The sequence below is a fragment of the Camelus dromedarius genome, chromosome 24 (genome assembly GCF_036321535.1).
Source record: "Camelus dromedarius isolate mCamDro1 chromosome 24, mCamDro1.pat, whole genome shotgun sequence".
NCBI lineage: Eukaryota > Metazoa > Chordata > Mammalia > Artiodactyla > Camelidae > Camelus > Camelus dromedarius.
In genome coordinates this window covers 30,519,765-30,543,932 of record NC_087459.1, presented here as the reverse complement: position 1 = coordinate 30,543,932, position 24,168 = coordinate 30,519,765, and the positions used below count along the sequence as shown (strand labels likewise).

At 45.6% G+C, this 24,168-nt stretch overlaps 1 protein-coding gene across 3 annotated transcripts in view; it reads left to right on the top strand.

Moving 5' to 3' along the window:
• The first annotated feature begins 1,231 nt into the window (after positions 1-1,231).
• The window catches only part of CYTH3 (cytohesin 3), an 81,359-nt gene continuing 58,422 nt past the window's right edge, over positions 1,232-24,168 (top strand). For all 3 annotated transcript variants that reach the window (XM_064478710.1, XM_064478709.1, XM_064478708.1), the window contains exon 1: positions 1,232-1,364. In XM_064478710.1, the coding sequence (XP_064334780.1) occupies positions 1,325-1,364 (40 nt within the window). In that variant the 5' untranslated portion in view covers positions 1,232-1,324. The remainder of the gene's footprint in view (positions 1,365-24,168) is intronic.

Below are 24,168 nucleotides of genomic sequence, written 5' to 3'. Positions count from 1 at the left end.
AAGCTGACAGGAACAAGATCAGGAAGCCAGGTCTGTGGGCTGGGACGTGGACCCATGTCTCCTGATGCCCAGGCCCCTTTTCTGTTGGGTAGTTGTCACGGAAGCTGCCAAACATCTTATCTGCCCCCAGAAGTGTGCCGGGTGGCTTGAGAAACACCAGAATGTTGGATATTTAACTCTTGAGATCATTAGCAGATTGAACTCTCTGGAATCATCCCACAACCTGGAACAAAAAAGTGAAAACTGTCCATTTTGATAAATGACAGCAGAAGATTCCTTCAACTCAATGGGCCATTTGTAAATATAAAACAGTTGCTGGAAGATTATATTAGGGATGAACTATCTCCTTCATTACAATGTTTCCTTTCCTTTAATACAATTTAGCTCAAGTAAATTGGACAGAAAGGCTTGGGAGGGGCCACATTCAGTGGTTCAAGAAGAGTTTCTGGAAGCAAGATGTAGAGTGGGACTGGAGATCCACAGAAAATCTGGAGCAGGGGCAAGCTGAGGCCCAGGAGGCATGTGCTTAGGACCCTGACTGTGCCCACGGGAAATTGAATTCAGAGCTCCTTCTGCACCATAAATTCAGGGCAGCTGGCAGCTCGCCAAGGGAGACTGGAGCGGAACTGCCAGAGCATCTGAGGCCAGACTGGCCAACCCCTACAAAGCCCTCGGAGGTGGGCCCCAGGTGTGCCGGCTGGGACTCGGTTCCAACCTCAGGATAACGTTTATTTACAAGCTTTACAATTCGTGAATTTTAAAGTGTACTCATCGCCAGGAAGGGAGAGCCTCCATTATACATCGGAAAGCTGAAAGGCTGGAACTACTCTGAAATTTCTCGGGCGGAAGCGGGAAGGCTTGACTTTTAAATAGGTTTCTTGATCTTTTCTCCTAGTGCTCGTGCGACGAGGACCCCTCGCCGCGGGGCTTTGTAGAGTGGGCATTCCCGTGCCCCGGACCCCACGTCTGTCCGGAGGCTGCTCCGAGGCGAGGGCGGGGTCGAGGGTGCCCGCGACGCTTACCGCGAGGGGCCCGTCTCAGCCGCGCGGGGCTCCGGGCGGGGCCGCGCGCGTTCCCGTAGGGTCGGGGCGGGTTCCCGCGGGCGGGGCCGCGCGGCCTCGGGCCCCGCCCACCGAGGCCGGGGGCGGGGCCTGCGCGCCACGTGACGGCGGCGCGGAGCGGCGATAGCCCCGCCCGGCGGGAGGAGGCCCGGGCCGCGACCCGGCCCGTGCGCTGCTGGAGCCGCCCGGCCGCCTGCGCGCTCCGCACCCGCGGCCCCTCGCCCGCCAGCCCCGGGCTCGCCGGCAGCGGGCGCGGCCTCAAGATGGACGAAGACGGCGGCGGCGGCGGCGAGGGCGGCAGCGGTGAGTGTCGGAGGTGTGGCCGGCCAGGCTGCCGGCCTGGGGCGGGGGTCGCGGACGCGCCGGCCGGGAGCGGGGACGGCCGGTCCGGGGTCGGGGGTCGCGGGTCTGGGGTCGGGGTCCTCCTAAGGAGACCCGGTCTGGGAAGCGGCGCTGCCGGCTGGCTACCGCCGAGGCCCGCGGCGCGCCGGGCCCGGGGCCCGAGGCGGGGGTCCGGGGGCCCCGAGGCGGGGGCCGGCGGGGTCATCGCGGAGCCCGAGCGAGGGTCCGGGACGAGCCCGGAGCCGCCTGCCCGCCGGGGTCGCCAGGAGGCTCGGGCCGGGGCTCGGGGGTCGCTCCCCCCGGGTGGGGGACCTTGGGGGCGACCTTCCCCCCTCTTGTCCCCAAGGGCGTCCACGCCCTCCGGAGCGCAGCCGCCTGTGGTGACCCTCTAAGCGTCTTTTCTCAGATGGAGGAGGAAATCCTCGGGAATTGGGGAGGGGAAAGTTTCGAATTGGGGATCCTTCGGGTTCAAGGAGGGCGGCTGGAGGGGATAGGGTTGAAAATCGTGACAGTTTTCTTGGGTTTATGTCAGAAGTGGTCAGTGGGCTTGGTTAAGTGCGGAGGGGGCAGCTAGAGCACATGCATTTTATGAAGTAAGAAAATGTTATGAAGTAAGCCAAAAAAAAGTCAGAGGACCCGAGGGTTGGAGTCAGGAGCTGCAGCCCGCACGGAGGTGAGACCAGAAAACCAGGCTGTCTGTCACTTACCTCTTGCTGGAAGATTCGCATTTGTTCTAAATTACTTAGTGGACTACAAATTAATGTTGTGTCATGCTGCGAGTTACGCCTTTAAAACCGAATAACGTGTCTGTATAGTGTCTGTGGATGGAGTGTGTCGTTAGCTTGGGAAGCAAAGGGTTAATACCCCTATTTTACAGGAACACCCGAAGTTAAGGATCTCTCTGCGTTTGATAAAGATCTCCTTTATGCTGACAGACAGACTCGTCAGAACCCCTTGTAATAAGGGAGTGTTTTTTGGGGAAAAAATCTTAATTACAGGCTGCTGGAGCAGCTGCCTGTAAAAATCAGCGATATCGAACGCTTCAGGATGAAGTGGTTAATCAAGGTGCCTTCGGAATCGAAGCGCTGCTCCCGGGGGAAATGTTGAAGCGGTGCGGCTGTGTTGGTGGGAAGTTGGCCCAAGTCCTGGCATTTTGTCGAGTTCAGTTGTCGTAGTTGAAGCTAGGGGTGGCACTGTGGCACCGAGTGGGTATGTTGTTTGTGATGGAAAGTTCTGCGGGAAGAAGGAGCCCAGGTGCACACCCTCCTACAGCCAGGCTGCTGTCTGAAGAGCCTGAGTGACGGCTTCTCAGTAGATACCGGGCTTCCTGCCTGTCACAGTTGGGGTAATGCACAGGCAGAGCCCTGTCTCCTTCTTAGAAAATGAAGACAAATAACTGTAACATTTAAATGTTTGACATTAGAGTCGGGGCGGGGGGTGGCGGAAGCCGGCTGGCTTGGCGATTTCATTTGCAAGGTGTTTCTCGGACTCTGTGAATTAAGAAATGTAGAAAACCTGTAGGTAAAAGCAGGTATAAAGATGAAAAAAGGAAGCCAATATAGATCTCAAGTACGAGAACAAAGGATAGTATTACAGCCTCAAGACTTTCTTTGGGCTGTTAATAGCTCTTCTGGGAATACAGGCTTGAGATTTCCAAAAAATATGCTCAGAGATGTGTAGTATGCTATTTATAATAGTAGGGAATTGGAAACTGCAGTGCCTAACAGAAGACTGGTGAGGTAAATTATGGGAGGCTTATTGGATGAAATATTTTACAGCCATTAAAATAAGCAGTTTTATACATTATGGTCTAAACAATGTAAAAACTGCTGATATTGTGGCTGTTTTATTTTCTCAGTTTTTATATTTTCCAAGTTTCTGGAATGATGTATATTACTTTCAAGTTTGAAAAAAAAATTTAAAAATTTCCCCTGCAGTGGGAAAAAGGGTATGATTGTTTTTAATGTATGTATCATCTGATTCACGGGAACAGTGAACGATGAACACATGTTTATTGATTGTCTCTAATGCCCCTGCAACGTTAGCCTTTATCGGTAGGGTTTATTAAAATCTTTCTTCCTTGCCTTATGGAAGACACTTACAAATGTTTGACATTCTTAGACTAAGTATGTTTTGAATAAGTAGAAGTCTTAGAGTTTTGAATTAAGTCTTTATGATTATTATATAAATTTGGTGTGCTTATATTTAACTCTTGATTGAGGTTTTGGGGTTAACGTACCTCTTTATAGTTCATTAGCTTTTACCATCATTTAGATTTCTAAAAAAATGCTTTGCTTTAAAATTCATGTTTTTAAAAATAAAGTTCAGCCCTTTGAAAGAGACTAGTATGAGAGTTGCCAGTCATTTGCAAAACTTAACTTTTTGGGTGTATTTTTAGAGTATATTACAGAACTTTGAATTGTATATGGGGAAGTCATTTTCAGTTTGTTTGCAAAATAGGGTAAATAATCTGTCCAAACAGTAGTTACGCCAGGGACAACAGGATTCAAAAGATCTTTTTTGCTAATGTGTTGGTCATTTTTTTTAAAGAAGACTTTAAAAGAAGACTTTAAAAATGATTCCTGTCTGCTGTTTTGATAATTTAAGTTTTTGTCCAGGGTAGTATGATTGGTCCTCTAAATGCAAGATACAGAGAGAGGATGGTGGTGTGAATGGTTGGAAGGCAGTTCTGAGGAGGAACACGTTGGGGGCACTAGATTACAAGAACACATTGTTATTTATAATGTGTGCAGAGTGTAGCTAAGGTATTTTTAATTCCTTTGGGGCCTTGTTGCCTTTGAGTTTTTCTAGACCAGTTCTTGAGATATGCCTCTACTTGGAGGGTGCCTGGCTAGTTTGGCTCATTGCCACCCTGTTAATGCTCAGTTTGGGAATCTGTCTGATTGAACTTCCGGAATGGACCATCTGTGGCAGATGAGGTGAATAACTTCGCTGGTTCCCCCTGCCTCACCCCCTCCCCGCTCCCCTCCCTGCTTCCCCCAATCACTGTGGACGGGAGAGTGAAGTCTGTGCTTCACGTGAGATACCCCTCCTCACTCAGTAAAACTAATGCAAATTAAGACCAGTTTGCGAGCCCAGATTTCACCTGTCAGGCAAGCAATAACCCCCGCGTTTGAAACCATCTGTTGGCGATCGGTGTGTAAATTAGTTACCGCTCTTAAGGAGGCAGCACCAGCCTGTGTTTTGTTGGCTCAGATCCATGGCTTGTCCTTCCCCTGCAGAGGGACTCACCCTGCAGGCAGCGTTTCCCAGAGCTGGGGTCAGGTGGCTTGGGGCTGGGCCTGGCCAGGGGGAGCTGCTGTGGGTGGTTGGATGGCAGGAGGGAGGGAGAAACCAGCCTGTCCTCTCTCTGCCTCTGACGGTGTGCCGGGCAGTTGGTCTCTTTTTGGCTCCAGCGTCCATTCGTTGACTGAGCCCTGAGCCTAGGAAATCCCCTCTCCCTTTGACCCTCCACTTAGAGGTGGTGCTAGCTTGTTCCTCTCGCTAATCTCTGCCTTGTCTTACCATTTCCTGTAGACTTCTCGGCTTTTCCATCACACGTGTAACCAATTCCTTGTTTTAAATTCCCTCTATTTCGGCTCCTCAGAGGAACTTCTGTTTCTCTTGATGGACCCCGACAGATACAGGTACACTAGGGAACAGCGTTTAAAATCCCAAGTGTGTGCCTCCTTGGATGCAGCAATACCAGTTCTAGAAATTTAACCTGTAGGTATACTGTTACCTGTATGAGAAGCCATAGGTACAAGATGATTCAGTGCCTTGTTAGAGTGAAGGATGGAGCATAGCTAGAGGGTTCACTGCAGGTTATATACCCGATGGTGACTGGAGTTGTGCCGCTGTTGAAAGGAATGAGGAGGCCCCTGATGAGTTGATAGGCAAAGGTTTCCAAAAGATTTGACTAAGTTACAAAAGCAAAGCATAGGAAAATGTGCATTGTTTGTTACCATTTCTGTTAAGAAAAAAAGGAAGTGCTTGCACACCCATGAAAATTCTCGGGAAGGCTAAACAAGGAGCTAGTAACAATGGCTACCTGGTCGGGGAGCGTGATGGGAACTGAGCAGACGGGGAATGTAGGTGCCAAGGAAACTTTGCCTATACGCCTTTTTATTTTTTTGAAATTCTGAAAAACTTTCTCAAGCTGGAAACCAGTTTCAAAGAAAAATAGTATGCTGGTAAGAAAACACCCTTTTTGAGGGAATTTTAAAAATAGAAATATAGTTGATGTACAATGTTATATTAGTTTCAGGTGTACAGTATAGTGATTGGATTTCTTGAGGTTCTTTATATATTAAAGTCATAACATGTAGAAAGTTACAATACAACACACTGCATCACCTGTTTTTTCAGTCTGTGCGTAGGCAATTGACCACTTTCTTTTGAATGCTTAAAAAGTGACATCATAGATGCTTTTAGAGTATGCTTAGAGTGTATTCTTTTCTGGAGCATGTATTTATTCAACAAATATTGATAGTGTCCCTACCAAACGCTGAGTTCTGTACTTGAAACGAGGGTGAACATGTGAATAAAGCAGATGAATTTCCTGCGTTCCTGGAGCTTTTGTTTAGATGAGAGACTGACAAAAAATGTAAACAGATGTATAAAGTAATTGCAACTGATGCTGAAAGGAAGTCCACACGGGTTTGCGGTTGCGGGGAGAGGGTGGGTTGGTGGCAGCTCTGGTGGGAGAGCCTGTAGCTGGGCAAGCCTCTGGGGGAAAGACTCTTCCAGGTGTGGCCTGAAGGGGGAGCAGGCGGGGTGGGGGGGGCACGGGCTTGGGAAGCTGAGTCTCTAGAGGGTTGAAAGCACCTTTGTGTGGTCTGAACTGAGAGGGAATGGGGTGTGCCAGGCGGTTTCAGTAGGTAAGGAATTCACACTTTATTTGAAGTGCGTGAAGCTGAGGAAGGGTTTTACACTGGGAACGGGAAGGACATTTGATTTGTGTTTAAATAATTGTAGCTAGTATTTACATAATGCTCTGTGTCGGGTTCGGGCCCGCCTGCTTTATGGATCTTAACCTATTTACTCTTTGCGATAACCCTGTTACGTATTAACATTAGCACCACTGACAGATGAAAATGGAAAAACGGGCGCAGGGAGGCTCAGTGACTTGGTTGAAATTTCACAGCTAGTGAGTGGTGGAGCTGGGGTTTGAACCCAGGCGTTGTGGCTTCAGAGGCCATGTTCTTAACCATCACACGCACTGCCCGTGGGGAGGAGCGGACGGGGCCGGACACCAGTGGGGAGGGGTTCAGGTGGGAGTTAGAGGGCACGGTGGATCGGGGAGCACAAATGAAGGGAAAGACAAGGAATGACAAATCTGTGTAAAAACACACAGAAAAGCACAGAAAGCAGCGAAAGAAACACATCCCCGTTACTGAGAATTCATAGAGTAGTCGTTAATGTTCTGTCAGACTGTTTCAGGTCTTTAAAAAAAAAACTGATTAAAAGTGTTTCAGATAAATGTCTCCCTCCCAGCACATGGCTGCGTCATTCAGTTGCTCAGCCCAAGGGTTCGGTGCCACCGTTCGTGTCTTTTGCTGTGGCCGCCCGGTGTCCCCTGCTTCCGTCCTTGTCTGCAGAGGTCGCGTCTCTCTTCTCGCTCAGCCCTGCCTGCAGCACAGGCCCTGCCGGGAGGTCCCTGAACTCTAATCTGGGGGCTGCACGCTTTTTCTGTAAGGGGGCCCGATAAGGGGACATTTCAGCCCTGTGGGTCACGTATGGTCTCTGCCACAAACTCTTTTTCTTGGTAACCCTTCAAAAACAAAAATGTTCTTCCCTTGGGGTGTCCTTGCCCCACTGTCACCCCTGCTGTCTCTGACATTTCCCGTCGCTCTTGTCCCCACGCTGGTCTCCATGCCGGTCCATGAACTTGCCAAGCATGCTCCTGCCTCAGTGCCTTTGTGCCTGCTCTTCCCACAGTGCTTTCCCCTGAGAGACCTGCTTGTCCAGCTTGCTGCCTTCATTTAGGTTTCTGTTCACACATCTCCATACCACAAAGGTCCTCCTCGACCCACCTGTCTGAGATAGCACCTGCTGTCCTCTTCCAAGTCTTATTTTTCTCCTTGGCTCTTATCACTCCTTACCTATTAACATCTGTTTGTCTCTCCTCAGAATGCAGCTTCTATGAAAGCAGGAGTGTCGTTTTCTTCTATCCATTGCTGAACAGCGTGTGGAGCAGGCCTTCAGGAAATATTTGTTAGTAATGCTGAATGAAGATGAAGTCGCTTTTGTCCAGCAATTCCTGGTCCTGTGCCCCTTCCTTCCTTCCTGCTGTGTTTCCTAAAGGCAACCATTTGGAATTGGACGTCGGCCCTCTGGAGTGGTTTTCTTATTTTAACTTGGAAGTGTGGGTGTCCATAAGCAATGCATGGATCACTTTTTGGTTTGTTTAAAAAAATTATAAAAATGCATCGTACTGTGTGTGATGGCCTGCAGCTTGTGTTTGAGACGATCTGGGTTATTATATGGACCCCGTTTCTTTCTGTTAACTGCTGTCACGTTTATCTTGTGCTGTGTTGTACTTTCACGTTGATTTTACGTTGTTACAGACAGCGTGTGTGGGAGTGTTTCTGGAGTGTGTCTGGAACTGCAGTTGTGGGTTACGCGTATGCTTTCCAGAGTTTCCCTAGACGCTGGCCCTCCCCACTGCTTTCTCATTGCCTGTATTCTCAGCATCCTTGTCAACACTTGATGTTCATCGGACTTTTAAATTTTGCCTCTCTCCTGGGTAGGAAACGACGTATTGTTTTAATTTGCGCTGCTTTCCTAGATGTGTTTAGGAGAATAAAATGGACCCGCTGACAGCTTGGAGGTGAAAGGTGAAGGAACTGCAGGAATCAAAGATGACCTATAGGTTTCTGGCTCGCGGGACCCTGGGCGGTGCTGCCGCTTCAGGAGGAGGGGAGGTCTGCAGAGAGGCGCTGGGAGGAATCCGGTTACTTGCTTTTTTGTCAAGGATGTCATTATTTCACTCACCTTTGAAGGACATTTTCACTGGAGATACGATTGTAGTTATCAGGGTAATTTCTTGCAGGGCTTTGATGTGTCCTGTCGTTGCTTCTGGCTTCCAGAAAGTTGCTTCTGTTGAGAAATCAGCTGTATCAGTTTTGTTCTTTTGAAGGGAGTGTCCCTCTCCCCGCCCCGGCAGCCTGGGCTGCTTTTAGGTTTTACTCTCTGCCTTTGGTTTTTAGCTGTGTGGCTCGAATGTGTCCAGATGTGGTTTTCCTTGAATTTATCCTTCCTGGGATTGGTGGTGAGACTTCTTTTTGGCAGTGCTGTGACAAAGCTCAGTCTTACGTTAGATCTGAGAAGTCTTAGTCACTGGCCCTTCCTTCTGTACTTTGGCTGCGTTTCCTTTTCCCCTGGGACTCTGAGTACCTTTTCATCATGTCCTGTATGTCTCAGGTTTTTCCCCTCTGTTCTTCATCCTTTCCATCTCTCCGTGCTTCACTCTATATTTCCTTCTGAGCTGTATTCCAGTGTATCAATCCTTTCTTCAAGTCTGTCTAATCTGCTTTTGAAACCATCTGTTGAGGCTTTAATTTCAGTTACTGCCTTTTTCGGTTTTCTTGATTCTTTTTTTAGATTCCAGTTTTCTGCTGAAAATTTTCATCTTTCAACGAATTTCTTTATTACATTCATCAGTTACTATTGAGTTTGTGCCTGATAACTTCAATATTTGGGCATCCTGTGAGTTTATTCTGATGTCTATTTTACCCTTATTTTTCAATCATGTGATCTTAATTCTAGGTTGCCTGTTAAGCTTTAATTAAATTCTAGATGACCTGTATGAAAAATCGTGGAGATAATTTGAGGCCCTGGCTGTCTTCCTCAGGAGTGGCTTCAGGCAGGCAGTCAGGGCGGGCGGTAAAGTGGCAGAGCACCACTTCAAAGTCACGCGGGCGGCCTCCCGCAGGTTCACCCTTTGCCTGGGGTGAGGCTCCCGGCGGCCCCAGCTGCGAGCCCAGGGTGCTCACCAGGGCGTTCGTCCCCTGGCAGCCCCTGGGCTCTAGTTTTGCCCTCCGGTCACATCAGGCCGCTGGAGAGTCTGCCGACCGCAGATTCTCAACTGCCTGTTTCTGCTCAGCTCCTTGGCCTCTGAGTTTCTGCTGTGAATTGGCACATGTCTCAAGGAGAAAAGTGGCTCAGACGATTGGACTCACTGTCCTCTGGGACCCTGGCCTCCTGAGTCCTAACTGCGCTGGTAGCTCTCTGATACCTTCAGACAGTTGTTTCTTATAACGTGTTTGGCTTTTTCAGTTGTTCTTGGCAGGAAGGTTGGTCTGCAGCAAGCTGGGCAGCTTTTACTGGAAGTGGAATCTCAGGGTTCAGTTTTGGTGTTCAAAACCAGACTTGTCTGTGAGATATCCTGGTGGAGGTGGTAGGAGGCGCTTCGCTGTAGTCTGGGTGGGAGGTCAGCACTGGGGAGATTTAGACTCATTTTAATTCTTGGGATGGACGGGTGAGATCACTTAGAGGAAAGCACTGAGAGGAGAAAAATCCCAGGACTGAGGACAACCCAGTGAAGAAGGCCCAGCAAGGAACCAGTGAGGCGCAGGGAGCCTTAGAGCTTGTGTGGCCTTGCGGGTGGGGAAGTGTTTCAAGACAAAGGAGTGGTTGGCTGGGTTGAATGCTCTTGAGAGGTGGACTAAAGTGAGGAGAGACACGTGCCTCCTGGATTTGGTGATGTTAGAAAAAAGGTTTGGTGGAAGGTGGGCAGCCGGCTGGACTGGAGTGGGGTCAGCAGTGGATGGAAAGAGTTGTCCTTGCTGGAGAAGTGTGGGCCGCGGCCCTTCCCTGGATCTTTGCTGTGCGATGAGAGTAGAGGAAAAGCCAGGGTTGGGGAGCTCAATGAGGGAAAGGGGGGTTTGTTTTGCAACTAAGTGTTTCTCCAGTAAATCATCCTGATAGAGGACCAGCAGTCATTCATCAGGTGAGTTAGTAACAGTAACGCTCACCCTCTTAGTAGAAACGACTTGGGGAGAAATAATTTTTTAAAAATTTATTTTATTATAATTTTTTTTATTGAAGTACAGTCAGTTACAATGTGTCAGTTTCTGGTGTACAGCACAATGTCCCCGTCATGCATATACATACACATATTTGTTGAGAAATGATTTTTTAAAAAGTTCCTGGCACATCCTTCTGGAGGCAGGTTTATCGCCTCGTACTAGAGGACTGTTGAAACTTCTGAAGTGAAAGGAAAGGAAATGAAAGAAAGGTAGGTTTTACCAAAGTATCCTGAAAGCTGCTTAAAACATACTAAATAGTTTGAATTTGTGGGGAAACGGTAAATCATTTAAATGAGAGTAGAAGGTCCGTGACTCTCCATCCTGATTTTTGAAGTTAAACTGAAAACTTTCTGTAGTTAATGTAGTCATGTCAGTTGTCATGACAGAATGACACGAGATTCTGTAGTGTTTTCTCCTGTGACTGGAGACAGTTCAGCAAGCACTTCTTTTGGATAGATACCTTCCCGTATTCTGTAAATATTAGAAAAGACTCACCTGAGTCAATTTAGTTGGCCAGGAGCACACTGTAATTTACTTTCACAGAGCACATTGACTTTTCGCTGACTTCATGTCTCCAGGAGCACTGTTCAAATAGAGGGAAATAAGTTCCTTTCTTTTTTTTTTTTTAAACATTTTTTTTATTGAGTTATAGTCATTTTACAATGTTGTGTCAAATTGCAGTGGAGAGCACAATTTTTCAGTTATACATGATCATACATACATTCATTGTCACATTCTCTTTCGCTGTGAGCCACCACGAGATCTTGTATATATTTCCCAATAAGTTCCTTTCTTAAACTCGCAGCAGGGCTATTTTTAAATGCTGTACTCTTGAAAAAACATATGCCTATAATAAATAAAAACAGTTTGCTATAAAACCGGGCATTTTAATGATGATTGAAAAGTATTTCCCAATATCTAGGTAATTAGCGATTTTCCCCCTGATTTTGATCCAGATGTTTGGAAACATGTAGAGACAGCCCTACTGCAGTTTTCTGATTCACTTTCATGGGAATGTAGAATATTCTGCGTTTATTTTGGACAGCAGAATTTCCTTTTTCTGTGGACAGACACATATGAAACACATGCTCTTGGAGTGGAGTTTGTGGTCCCCTGAGAATTCTCTGAAGGAGGAAATGGGTTGACCTATTTGGTTGCTATGATGTAAAAACAATCTTGTTTTCTTTTTTTTGGTGAACATCTGGATTGCATTTATTATTTTACATTCTGGAGGTTCTTTAAAACCACAGTTTGATAATATGAGGGTTCATTAAAGCAGTCACTCTTTAGCTATTTGTATAGCTGATTTCACGCGAGGGTGGCTGATAGACTTTTTAAAATATTAAAAATTTTCCCTTTCTATAAGATGCAACTTTCAAATAACAACCCTTGATTTTATCCATATTTTTAAAAATTGAGGTACAGTCAGTTACAATGTGTCAACTTCTGGGCTCCTTGACTTTCAACTGTAAAATGGGAGCTAGGTACTTTGGCTGGGGGGATTGAGCAGCCGGTTAATTTCTCTGCCTCCCACTGCCATGCGGTCTGTGGCCTTTGGTGTGGCTGTGTTCCACTCTGTGCAGCAGACCATTCTGCCCCCCTGTCACAAATCCATCCTTCCTTTCTGCCTTGCTGAAGAGCCCTGGTCTGCTCAGATACCTGTCTTCCTGTTGGGAAGGGGCTCTTATCACCACAAGGGAACGGATCTCAAATGGTCTGCACCAGGCAAGCGAATCCTGTTTTCCATGTTGATTGGAGGAGGGATGTACAAGCCAGGTCTGGCCAGTGAGCTGTGAAGGTCAGGTCTGCAGGGGACTTCTTGTCTTCCTTCTGGGAAAAACACATAAGGAAGAGACAGTTCCTCTTCTGTGACGGCCTTTGTTGAGCCTGGTTGGGTACCCGGCTTACTTAAACTTGTGGTGTCCCTCAAGTCTGCCCAGATCCAGGCCCACACGCCGGGGACGACCTGCTGGATCTTTGCTGGGGTTGCTGGACTCCACTCACCCAGGCGCCTCCCCATCTCCACACTGCCTGTCCTGTGTGACAGTGGTGCCTTCTTGTTACCTGGCTGGGGAGAGATGCCCTGTAGCCAGGGTGGCAGGTGTCTTGCCGGATCCTGGCCCAAGCAGCATGCGGGTCTCATTCTCTCATTGAGAACCTCATCACCCCTGAGGGCCAACGGAAACCTCTCCTCTCTTCCACACGTGTTCATTGGGCGTATGTATTTATCACTTTGAGAACTGAGCTAGGTTATACTTTCTTTTTGAGATTAACACTTTCTCCTGCTTTAAATAAAACAAAATACATTTTCACATGCTTATAAATCCATTAACAGTTTCATTTGGCAAATCCTTATGACTGCATTTATTTTAATACAGAAATATTTCTTAAAATGCAGTAATCAAAAGTGGCAGACATTGGCCATTTAATATTCTGTTGGAAGACAGGACTTCCTTTTAGTTCTTCGCAGAGAGGAAATAAAATGATCAAGAATGTCCTTTTCCAAGGTTCAGTAATTAGATTAAAATTTTTTTGAATTGAGACAGACAAATGAATTCATTTTTGTTTGTGTTAGAGTATGGGAAAATTGGCAGATTTCAGTGACTTTTAAATGTTGGGCCTGTTCACATGATGAGGCTGTGTTTCCCAAGTGTGGGAGTACAAGTGATTGCAGACTTTGATTCAGTGTATGATGCACTTCTGAGAGCATGAACCGTCTTGAGAATAAAATGATGCCTTTCATTGCCTGTGTAACAAGAGTCTTAGTATTGGGTAAGTGTTCTTCTGAAATGTTGCATTTCCCCAGGAATCACAGAGGATCTGCTGTGGGTTCCCCAGAGTAACATGTTTCTAAAGGTTAGCCTCATTTAAAATACTGGTGGGGCTGTATACTTACTAGTCAAACGGTTCCCAGGATGTTTTTCTTTTTACAAAAAGTCACACGCCTGCTTCCCTCCTTCCTGTGGATCAGGCTGGTCTCGAGGTGGTTGAAATTGTGCTCGTTAGACCTTTCCTGGTAGCGACGCAGACAGGGAGCGGAGTCCAGAGTGCGCATGTCCCACGCTCGCTGGGTAGCCCCCGCCGATGTGCTGCCTCACGGATGCCCAGCGATTTGGCTGGACATACAGAACATGATTATTTTTTTAATCTGGGAAGAACATAAGCCAAGGTATTTCCCCTGGGCTCTGCTGCTGTCAGTGCTTCGACGTTTGGTTTTAGGATTTTAGTCTCAGCTTCCTTCTTGCTGCCTCCATCCTTTTTCCCCCTCCACCGTAGGTGTGTCTGACACCTCCTCTTTCTGCATGTCTTCCTGGCCAGGATTATGATTCCGGCAAAGAGCAGACCATCCTGCACGTAAAGACAGTGAAGACTTCCAGAAGTGTTCTGGCTAGTTCTGCACTAGGAATTTTCTCTCCCTTTTCTGTTTTACCTGTGAAACTTTCTGGTAGGGTAAAAAGAATTTCACTCTTGAGAGCAAAGTCTGCTAACCCAGTCTGTTGAGCCACCTGGAGATTTGGTGCAGGCCTGCCTGCCCCCAGGCCACTGCCCCGTCCAGGGGCTGGTCCTGGCCCCAGCTGTCTCCCATTGGAGCTCTCTAATCACTTTAGCTTGGCTTAGGCGGTTTTATCTTGGTTTTAGCAATCAAGGAACGTAGGCTGGTGACTGGGAATATCAGGACCAGATTTGACAAGAGAGCCATTTCCTTAATTAAAGAGTGGTAAATTGGCAGTCAGGGCCATTCCAGCTTTCACTAGTCAGAGATGAAAGGCAAGCTTGGCTGGTAATACTAACCTGATCATCTTCCCTGAGTGCTGGAGAGGGGAGTCTGTCTTTAAGTGTAAGCCCTCAATTTTATGGACTGTTTCTGCATGTTTTATTGAAGCCCTTTTCTCCTAAACATGTGTCCCGCCCCCTTCCATCCAGAGACTGTTAATTTCATCCATTTATTGGAACCTGGAACCATGAGATGGTCCAGCACTGTGCTGCCCCACCTGCATTGTCCCCAGCCGTGCCTCGTCCTGGGGGGCTTTGTTGGGTGAATTGTGCTGGAGACAACCACTCAGTTCCCCCTTCCCCAAAACCTCAGTCCTGCAGGGTCTGGAGAGGTCCCCTTCCCCCTGTGATCTGTGGGAATTAAGATCTCAGAATTTTTACCTGTTTGCTCTATCAGGTCAGCTGTCAAAGGATGTCTCAGATTAATCTCCCCAGCTCCAGGCAGAAAATAGACAGCTGTGACGTGAATGGTTTGTTCTGAGAATCTGTGTCTCTGCTTTCTGTGGCACTTGAGTTTGTTTCTACATTGGAACTGGTTGGTTGTTGTTGACATATTTTCCAGCAAATTTATGCAGCTCTGGTACTTCTAGCCTTGAAGCTCTGTGTAAATTCCTTAATCTCCTTAAGCTTCAATCTTCTCATATGTTAACATGGACATTAAAAAACCCAAGTGAAATTGGTTAATGAAGAATTTATCAGAAATCCCAAACAATCAGTAGGCATTTAAAACTGTTAAATTTTAAATTTAAAACTGTTAAACTTAGCATAGTCAGTCCCTTGCCCACATTTACATGCTAAGCAGAGTGGATCAGATCTCTGGTATTTGGGTTTAGGAATAACTGGTGATTAGCGATATGATTATTGTATCTTTTCTCCCCCAACTTGGTATTTAGAAAAATTTCAAATCCACAGAAAAGTTGAAATAGTTCAATGAATACCCACTTATCTTTCACCTAATTGCTAGCATTTGCTTAGTTTCTAACACACACTACAGTTTTTTTTTTTTTAAGTAAACCGTTGGAAAGTAAGTTACATCCATCGTAACATTTTTATCCCTATATACTGAATGCTAAGTAGCACTCACCTCCTAAGGATGTTCTCCTGCTTAAGCACAACTGCTACCATGCTTTAGAGAACTAACCGTAATTCCATAATGTTATTTCACATACAGTCCAAATTCTGTTTTCCCCAATTGTCTCAAAATGTCTTTTATAATTAAAATTTATTTTCTATGGTGACTGACATTTTTGAAGAGTCCAGGCTGGTTGCCTCTTATCATTATTTGCGTAATAATACAATATAAACAGAATGATATAATCATAATATATAATAAACAGAAGAGAGGAGTGCTTTGGTTTCTTTAATGTCTTTTTTTATTATTATAAATACGCTAGAATCATCTACTTGATTCAAGGTCAAAGTCACATTCATTTTTCTTGTTCTTTGGTAAATGTGGATTAGATTCATAACCAAAAGGAGTTACTAAACGGCTCAGATGTCCATGGAATATGTGCGTGGGAGGACTTGGAACAAACAGACTCAGTGACTGCTTAGACCTCCCCCCATATGGAGGTGATTAGTTATCTGGCTTAACATAGTAAGGATTGTATTTTAATATTTGGCCATGGTTTTACAGAGAAAGGAACTTTAGAATTGGAAATCTTAGTAAGACCAACTAAATTTACATAATGCAGGAGAGATGCTTTTGCTGCCAGAACGCTGGACGGAGAACGAACCTTTTACTTCTCAGGAATGAGTCTTCTTCCCTCCCTCAGCACTTTCCTATTGGCTTTAAACATTTTTAAACTTCAGCTGCAGCTGAGACTAATACCGGATCCAGCTGTAACTTTTTTGCTGTTGTTGGTATATCCGGTGATGGTCATAGCAAACTCATTGTATGAAAATTCAATAAAGGAAAGGGCAGGGTGGGAAAAAAAATGACACTCTATAAAAGTATTCAAGAAACAGCGACCGGATCTAGGAGTCTCCCTCTCAGACGGCGGATTTAGGACCCACCCTGAAGTGCTCATTTTGCTGGGCACCAGTCTACTAGGCGTTCTGGGTGTTCCCTTTTAGTCACGTTAGGTATACAGCCGTGTAACCAGAGAGCGTGCATGAGGCTGACGTGTTGTTTTCTGTGGGAGGCAGAAAATAGCAGTTGTGAGACCCAGAGGACTGAACCCTCCTCATGGAAAATGGGGCAGGGACTCCTCAACACACCGTTCACCCTCGTGTGGAAGCCGCAGCGATCTGTGGGAGGATTGGCATCCTCCTCTCAGGTCTGTTCCGTAGAACTCACATTAATGCATTTGCCAGAGAGCAGGTACATACAGAATCAGTAGTTGAGTAAAATTAAATTTCAGATTTGCACGTGCGCTTCGATGCAATTCCTATATAAAAGGTTTGTCTTTGGTCAAGTCTGTCTTAAGGACCAAGTACATACATACGATCGTCCTGTAGCTGAAGATGGATTGTGTGTTTCAAAATAGTTTCTGTGATAAATGTAATTAGCATAAGACTAGTGATTTTCACATATTTGTGTGTCTTGAACATTTTGTTTTTCTTTTTTTATGTTAAGGAGGTCAGATTTCTCAAATTTCTTCTAATTGTAGCCAGACATCCTGTTTGGGGGCAATTCGAGACCAGCGCTGCCTGTGAAGAAATCATGCAGTTCTGTTAGTGATTTTCCGAGTTGTTCTTTTTGGATTTGATTTTATGGGCAGGTTTCCTTGAACTTCTGTACTCTATTTTTAGATGATCCCTTTACATTTCTGTGGTTGAGGACATCAGTAGTAAATATATGTATTATTCAGCACAGAAATATCACTCAGTGTCTTAAGGCTGTGTAAACTTTATAAGAAGAGTAAACCAGTGACACTTCAGTGGATATAAGAAATGAGTGCTCCTTAACAACTTTAGAAGAGCTCTGTCCTGTTTCTCAGAGCACTGCTGTGTCTGCGCTGGCAGGAATTGTACCTGGAAGAATCCTTGCTTGTTTTACACGAGGACAGTTCAGTCTTACGGGTTCTCACAAGTTAGTATTGTCTGCCTCCCACTGAAAGGAACATTTTTGTAACCCTTCAAGGAACTTCCTACCCATCTCTTCCTCCTCTCTTCTGTCTCATTTTTATTCATACTTTTTTTTTTTTAACTTAAGAATAATCCACAGGGAGGGTATAGCTCAGTGGTAGAGTGCATGCTTAGCATGCACAAGGTCCTGGGTTCAATCCCTGGTACCTCCTCTATAAATAAATGAATGAACCTAATTACCTCCCCCCTCAAAAAATAAAAAAAGAAAAAAATTTTAAAGAGAATAATCTGGTAGCTTCTTAGATTTCTGAGTGAAGGGATTGCTGCTCTGTATGGCATCAGTGACCCTGTTCTCTAGAAACACTGAGCTAATGAAGGTGTGTTACAGGAGTGAGGGACTGTGAACCTTGAGCCTGACTTGTTAGTGAGTACCTCTTCTGTTTTTAGAAATTAAACTGTAATTCACGTAACATAGTAGTCACCCTTCGAAAGTAAATTCAGTGGTTTTTAGTATATTCACAAAGTTGTGCAACCACCACCTAATTTTAGAATATTTTCATCACCTCAAAAAGAACCCCACCTCCATTAGTGTAATTCTCCCTGCCCAGCCCCTGGCAACCGCTCAGCTGCTTTCCGTCTCCATGGATTTGCCTGCTCCGGACATTCCATGAACTGTAAGTGGAATCAGGTACCGTGTGGCCTTTCGTGTTTGGCTTCCTTCACTGGGCAGGTTCACCATGTCATAACATGATTCAGTTTTCCAGGCTCATCCACAACTTAACATGATTCAGCGCAAAGTACCTAAACCTTTCCTGTGAGGGGAGTTGAGCCTTGGATGGGTTTTGGTGTTGGGAGTGGTTGGAAAGATAGTACTTACCTCTGTCACATGGTCAAATCCATGGTTGGTTTGCTGTCCTGAAGGTTTTTAGGTTTGCATGTGTTTTCTTCCCATCGAGAAAGGTGAAGTTTATTTCCAACCTTTTTATTTGAAGAAGGACCGAACTGAATCCTTGCTGTCATAATCCCTCAGCTTTGCATCCAGAGCAGAGCCATGTTGTCTGTAGAAAATTTCTACTCTGTCTGAAGACCACTGTATGGGTTCAAGACACCAAATTTCCCAGGGAGCTGTACTGAGGCCTGTTAATAGGAGGAGGATCCTCTCAGGGATTCTGGGAGGCTCTACCAGTGTGATCCCAGTGGTGGGCACAGGAGACCAGACGTTCCCCCTGGGATCCCTGCAAATGATAAGAAAGGAAGTGATGGGGAGCTCCAAGCAGCAAAGAGACTTCCTGGGAAGTGACATTGGCAGCGGAGAGTGTTGTTTTTGTTTGTTTTTTTGTTTGTTTTTAACAAACTTTTGGAAGAAACAGGAAATTGGAACCTACAAAGAGATAACAAAACAACGCAGGCTGGGAGTGAGCGCAGGCTGGGAGTGAGCGGTGGCTTTGCTCAGAGGGAGGGCGGGCGTGGACACGGATGCGGGCTTCTCTCGCTGTCTTCTCGTTTTGAGGCAGATGGTTGATGGCAGTTTACCATCAGGCACATATTTCTTTATGACGATTGAATTCTCTGGGGGAGAACTGGGGCTCCCTGGGTAGGTACCAGCACCCCAAGTGAAGCGAGTTTTCTTCTGTCTTATGGCAGCTCTTCAACCTAAAGGCTGTTGCCCTGACTTTTCATCCTGAAGCGAAGCCTGCCAGGGACAGAGTGTCATGAACCTTCCCACTCAGAATGGAAGTCAAGTGAGAGAAGGGACCTAACCCCACACCAGAGGAAGCCACGCAGCCAGCTGCATCTCACTTTTAAATACAGCAAGAACCTCCAGACGGATGGGAAAAAAACGACAACATGAAAGAAAATTTACTGCAAAAATTTCTGTGGCGGGAATAGCTGCCCCTCAAAGAAAGAGGACTGGGAAGACAGCAGAAGACCTCAGAGAAGGATCGTGGCGGACGAGCACTAGTGCTTGTCTGACTTCCTGCCTCCCCTCCTTCCTTGAATCACCGGATCCAGATGGAAGTGACTGAGAGGAAAAAAGGTGAAAAACTGAATCCTGAGGATTGGGTCAGGGTGAAGCAGTACCAGAGGGTGAGTCACGACTCTGGGTCCTGAGAATTCAGTGCAGGGTTCTAAGAAACGTGAGAGGGCGCGCTGTTGGCCCTGCTGATTTGGGGAGAAGGGGTGAGAGAGGCTCGGTGACGCCACGTGGCCCCAGGCAACGAGGGGCGGGTTTGCTCCAGCAGCAGCGATCCTAGGGGCCAGAGGACAGGGGCGGCTTCGACGTGCTCCAGACTAGCAGGGCGTTCCCTGGCTGCGTAGCCGTCCTCCCTGGTGCCATGGGTAGCACCCCACCTATCTGGAGCGGAAACCATGCCAGATGGAGAATTAGGTACAGAAACTAGGTCACAGAACCAACATGATGGATTCAGAGAAGCCGGACCACCTGTGAACGGGCGATGTGACTTCCATGTGCACCAGCCGTCCAGCTTACAAACTTAGAGCTGGAAAAGCTTTGCCAAACCCAACATCCTAAGGAGACCAAGCTGTTGTTTCAGGGGCAGGTTGGGCCTGGATATCATTGTTCAATGATAAATAATAAAGCAACATGTTGCCAAAATAAAATAAGGCGGGAGGGTATGCTTTTTGAGGCAGTAGAGTATAATTCTGAAAAAGATGAATGATAGAAACCAGAAGTAAATTTCAGGTTTGAATCTGCTTTGTGCTGATTTTTAATAAAATTCAAGGAAGACTCTGCAATAAATGATTGAAAGATGAGATCAGGCCACAGGCAGGGAAAGTCAAATCAGTGAGCCGAGAGGAAGAAACCGTGATGATACTAAATGCATCTGCAGGAAGGGCGTCATTGCCAGTGCAGAAGGTAAATGAGTGCCATGATCTAAATACGTTGTTCCTGAAGAAGCCACCAGACAAGGAGGACAGAAACAGTAATCAGAGATACAGCGGAAAAGCGTGTCTTTGAGCTGAAAACCATACAAAACAAGACTACTTCTGTGTGTTGAAAGGGCTCGTCGGCTTAGATGAAATTAATGGAAAGAGCAACTGTGTGCTGGTGAAATTTTTAAATTTTGAAGACAAAATACAAATACCAGTCAGAAGGGGGGGGGGAGCTACTTACAAAGGAAAAATCAGGATGGTTTTAGGTTTTTCTACAATGTTGCCAGAAGATACTAGAGCGGAGGCTGAGTTGTAACCAAGAATTAAATAATTACACTAATTGTCGTTCATCTGTGAATGCAGCAAACACGTGTTCTCTGAAGGTGCAGAGAAGTCAGGCCCAGCACCCTGCCTTTGGTTGGGGCTCACTCTGCGTTCGCACTAAAGGACTATGAGAGCCAGCACACTTCCTTATTCTTTAAGGCCAGTTGAGCTTTTTTTCTGCCACCTGTACGTAACGTCTTCCTGATCTACCGTCTGTGACCTTGTCTTGAAAAAAGCGTTTTTAAAGTGTCAATCCACTAAAAGATTAATTGAAATAACTCAGGGAGGGGAAAGGTGGGATGTAAAATAAAACTGATACTGAATTGATATCATGGAAGCATAAATTTAAGCCTAAATAATCATAAATTTGGCTACAAATCAAAATTCAAATATCATAAATAATTATTGAAAGAGAAGAAGTGTAATGAAAAGAAAAAATCCCCAATAATTCAGTAATAATGGCAGCAGTAGTCAAGCTGGGCCCAAGGGGCACTAGCAGAAGCCAAGAAGTGGGTGTGGGGAGACAGGAGGAAGGCTGGGAGAAGGTAAAAGCCCTGCCTTCTCTTCTGACAAAGTGGCATAGCAGCTGTTTTATTTTTGACCTCGATGATTAGGAAAATATAGTTAGCAGTGTGGTTTTAAAAAATAACTTAGAGGTAACCACTAGAAAATCTAAAGTAAGATGTCTGCATTCCGTATCTGCGGAGGGAGAACACCGTAGGGAAATCTGATAGCGGGATAAGGTAAACGGTCTGGTTTGTTGTTTTCATTGGCTTTGTGAATTTTATTAGAGGATAACTACCTACTTCGACCCACATTTTGGAAAGTCTTTAGGAAGCAAATGCCTTTTTCTGGAAGGGGGCTAATGGGAGACCATCCGTTTTGTGAAATGCACTTGTTTAGAAACTTGGATCCTCTGTGACTCATCCCCGTAGCGTTTCGAGGTGTTTTTGGACAGATCTGTATGAAGGTCTTCCAGGCAGAGAGTGTCCTTTCATCCCCTGGGTTATTGGTCTTTTTCTTTTCAGCTTCTAGGTCGTTCTCTGTTGGGGTTATTCACTCCCATGAACTGCAAATGTCATTTCCCAATTTGCCATTTCTCTTTTGACTTCACTTACGATCTTTTGTTTGCTTGTTTTTTATTTTCTTGTTTTGTTTCTGCCATGAAGATGATCTTGTTTTTCAGCGCGGCCAAATGTCTTCGTTTTTTTCTTTTGTGGCATTTAAATTTTGAGTTGTACTTAGAAACAGCTTCCCCGTTCCAAGATCATAAAAGGATGGTGTCTGTGTTTCATGTTATAGTTTCCTTTTCTACGCTTGAATCTTTGGACTGCTTGGAGTTTCTCCTGGGGTATGGTGTCAGGTATGCACATGGCTTTGTCTTTTTCCCCCAAGACTGTTTTGCCCCAGCACTGTTCGTTAGGAGGTTCCTCTTTAGCCTGCTGCCTTTGTCACATGCTTCATTTCCACCTGATTGGAGTCTTTCTGGACTTACTGTTCTGTCCCATTGGTCTGTTCTTACATCAGCACTGCACAGGCCATGGTGTTTTCATGTTGTTTCGGGTTAGTTGCCTCCCCCCTCTAATTTTTATTCCTTTTCAAAGTGTTCCTGGCTATTTTTGTTTTTCCCTATGATCTTTACAACCCACTTGTCTACCACAGAGAATGAACAGCTCCCTCTTTGAGATGCACCAAATTTGTAGTCCACCTTAGAGAGGAATGTCATCTTTCTGATAGTGCGTGTAGCCTATCAGATGACATGGCATGCCTTTTCATTTGTTCAAATCTGTTAGGTCATTCAAGAATGTGTTAATGTTTTTCTTCCACTGATGTAAGTTTTGTTCGTGTATTAAATTTATTTCTGGGTACTTGATGTTTTATTGCTGTCGTAATGGGGGTATTCTTTCCATTGTGTTTCCATTTTATTATCTAACTGGTTATTGTTTGAATTTAAGAAAGCTGTTGGTTTCTCTGTATTAATTTTATATCTCACTAGCTTACCAAGTCATCTTACTGTTTTTAGAAATGTAGATTTGGGGTTGGTTCTCTTGGATTTTCTGCTGATGCAGTCATTTCTTTGGCAGGTCCTAATTTTACCTCCTCCTTTCCAGTTTTTATTCTTGTGGTTTCAGTCTCTTGTCCATCTGCATTGGCCCCGAGTTCTGTTTTGAAAATGTTCATTTTGAGATGCCAGTGAGCCCTCCATACGGAGATGTAGGTTTAAAGCTTAGGAGCAAGATTACAGGGCCGGGAATTATATTTGCCCGTCATGAACTGAAGGTGGCAGGTCCAACGCTGGCAGCCTGTGCGTTTGCTAAGGGAGAAAGTGCAGTGGGGAAAGGGGACAGAACTGAGAGCGAGCGGTGGTGGCTTGTGGGCGATGATCCGCAGAGACCACAGAAAACAGGAAGGAAGGGCTGGCTTTCTTTGGTTCTTTTTTTTTGTTTTTCTTTCTTCTTTTTTTAAATCCTTTTAAATAGACTTTACTTTTAGAGCAGCTTTAGGTTCACAGCAAAACTGAGCTGAAAGGGCAGAGATTTCCCGTGTACCTGCTGCCTCACCCCTCCCTGTGGACCGTGGACGTCCCTCGGGGAGTGGGGCACCTGTTAACAGTCGAACCTGCAGTGACCTGTCAACACCACTCGAAGGCCTCGGTTTACATTGGGGTTCACTGTTGGTGTCGGCACTCTGTGGGCTGGACATGTGTGTGATGGCCTGTGTCCATCACGGGGTCACACGGAAATGGTTTGGCTTCAGGGCTTGCTTTTCAAAGGGCTGTGGCTTGCTCAGTGTGCGTGCCCGTGTTCTGCTGTCGTTTGTGTTTCTTTACTAAGCGTACTGCTTTCTTTGGTATTTATTGAACTTCACCTTTTTTATTAGTTGTTGTTTCTTTAATCTTTCAATGTTTTTTTCCTCAGTTCTTTTATTCTTTTTAAAAGAGAGGTAAAGACTTTGCTTTAGTGAAAATTGTTCAAACAGTTACCTGCAGGGAGGAATTACGGCTGAATGGGAGCCTGAGGGTTGTTCCTTTTGGTTACAAATGAAGCAATTAAATAGATATTACGAAGTACAGTGTTTTTCTGATTTTCATAGAAGTTAACTTAAAAAGCATTTCATTGAGGAGGGGAAGATATATCTCAGTGGGAGAGTGCATGCTTAGTAGGCATGAAGTCCTGGGTTCAATCCCCATTAAAAAAGAAAGGGAAGGAAGGAAGGAAGGAAGGAAGGAAACCTGATTACCTACCCCCACAAAAAAAAAAAAAAAAAAAAAAAAAAGAAGGCTGTCTAAGATGTTTGAAATGTATTTTCTTCCGTTAGAATGAGTGAGAACCTTGGAGTTTGCCCGTCGCCAACGCACTGCTTAGCATCTCGGCCAGAGTGATGTGCTGGTCCATATTCTCGCAATTCGAGGTGAATCCTTCCAAGTGTGGAGCCGGACTCGCTTTGATTTGCCACTCTTGCCATCCCTGGAAGTTGGCTGACTTTCGAGGGTTTTTTCTTTGTAGGAAGAAATAAAGATCAGTTTATAGGCAGTGGAGTTTCTGTGTAGTGCTTGCACACTTAAGTGGAGCGTTCTAATTGGCAGAAACTTGTGGGAATGAAAACTGTTGTTTTTTTTTTTTTAGAAATCAGAGAACCAGATAGGTGAGAGGTGGCTGCTGCTTGTTGTAACTCCTTCCATCCACGTGGCAATTTGTTTTCTGGGCCTT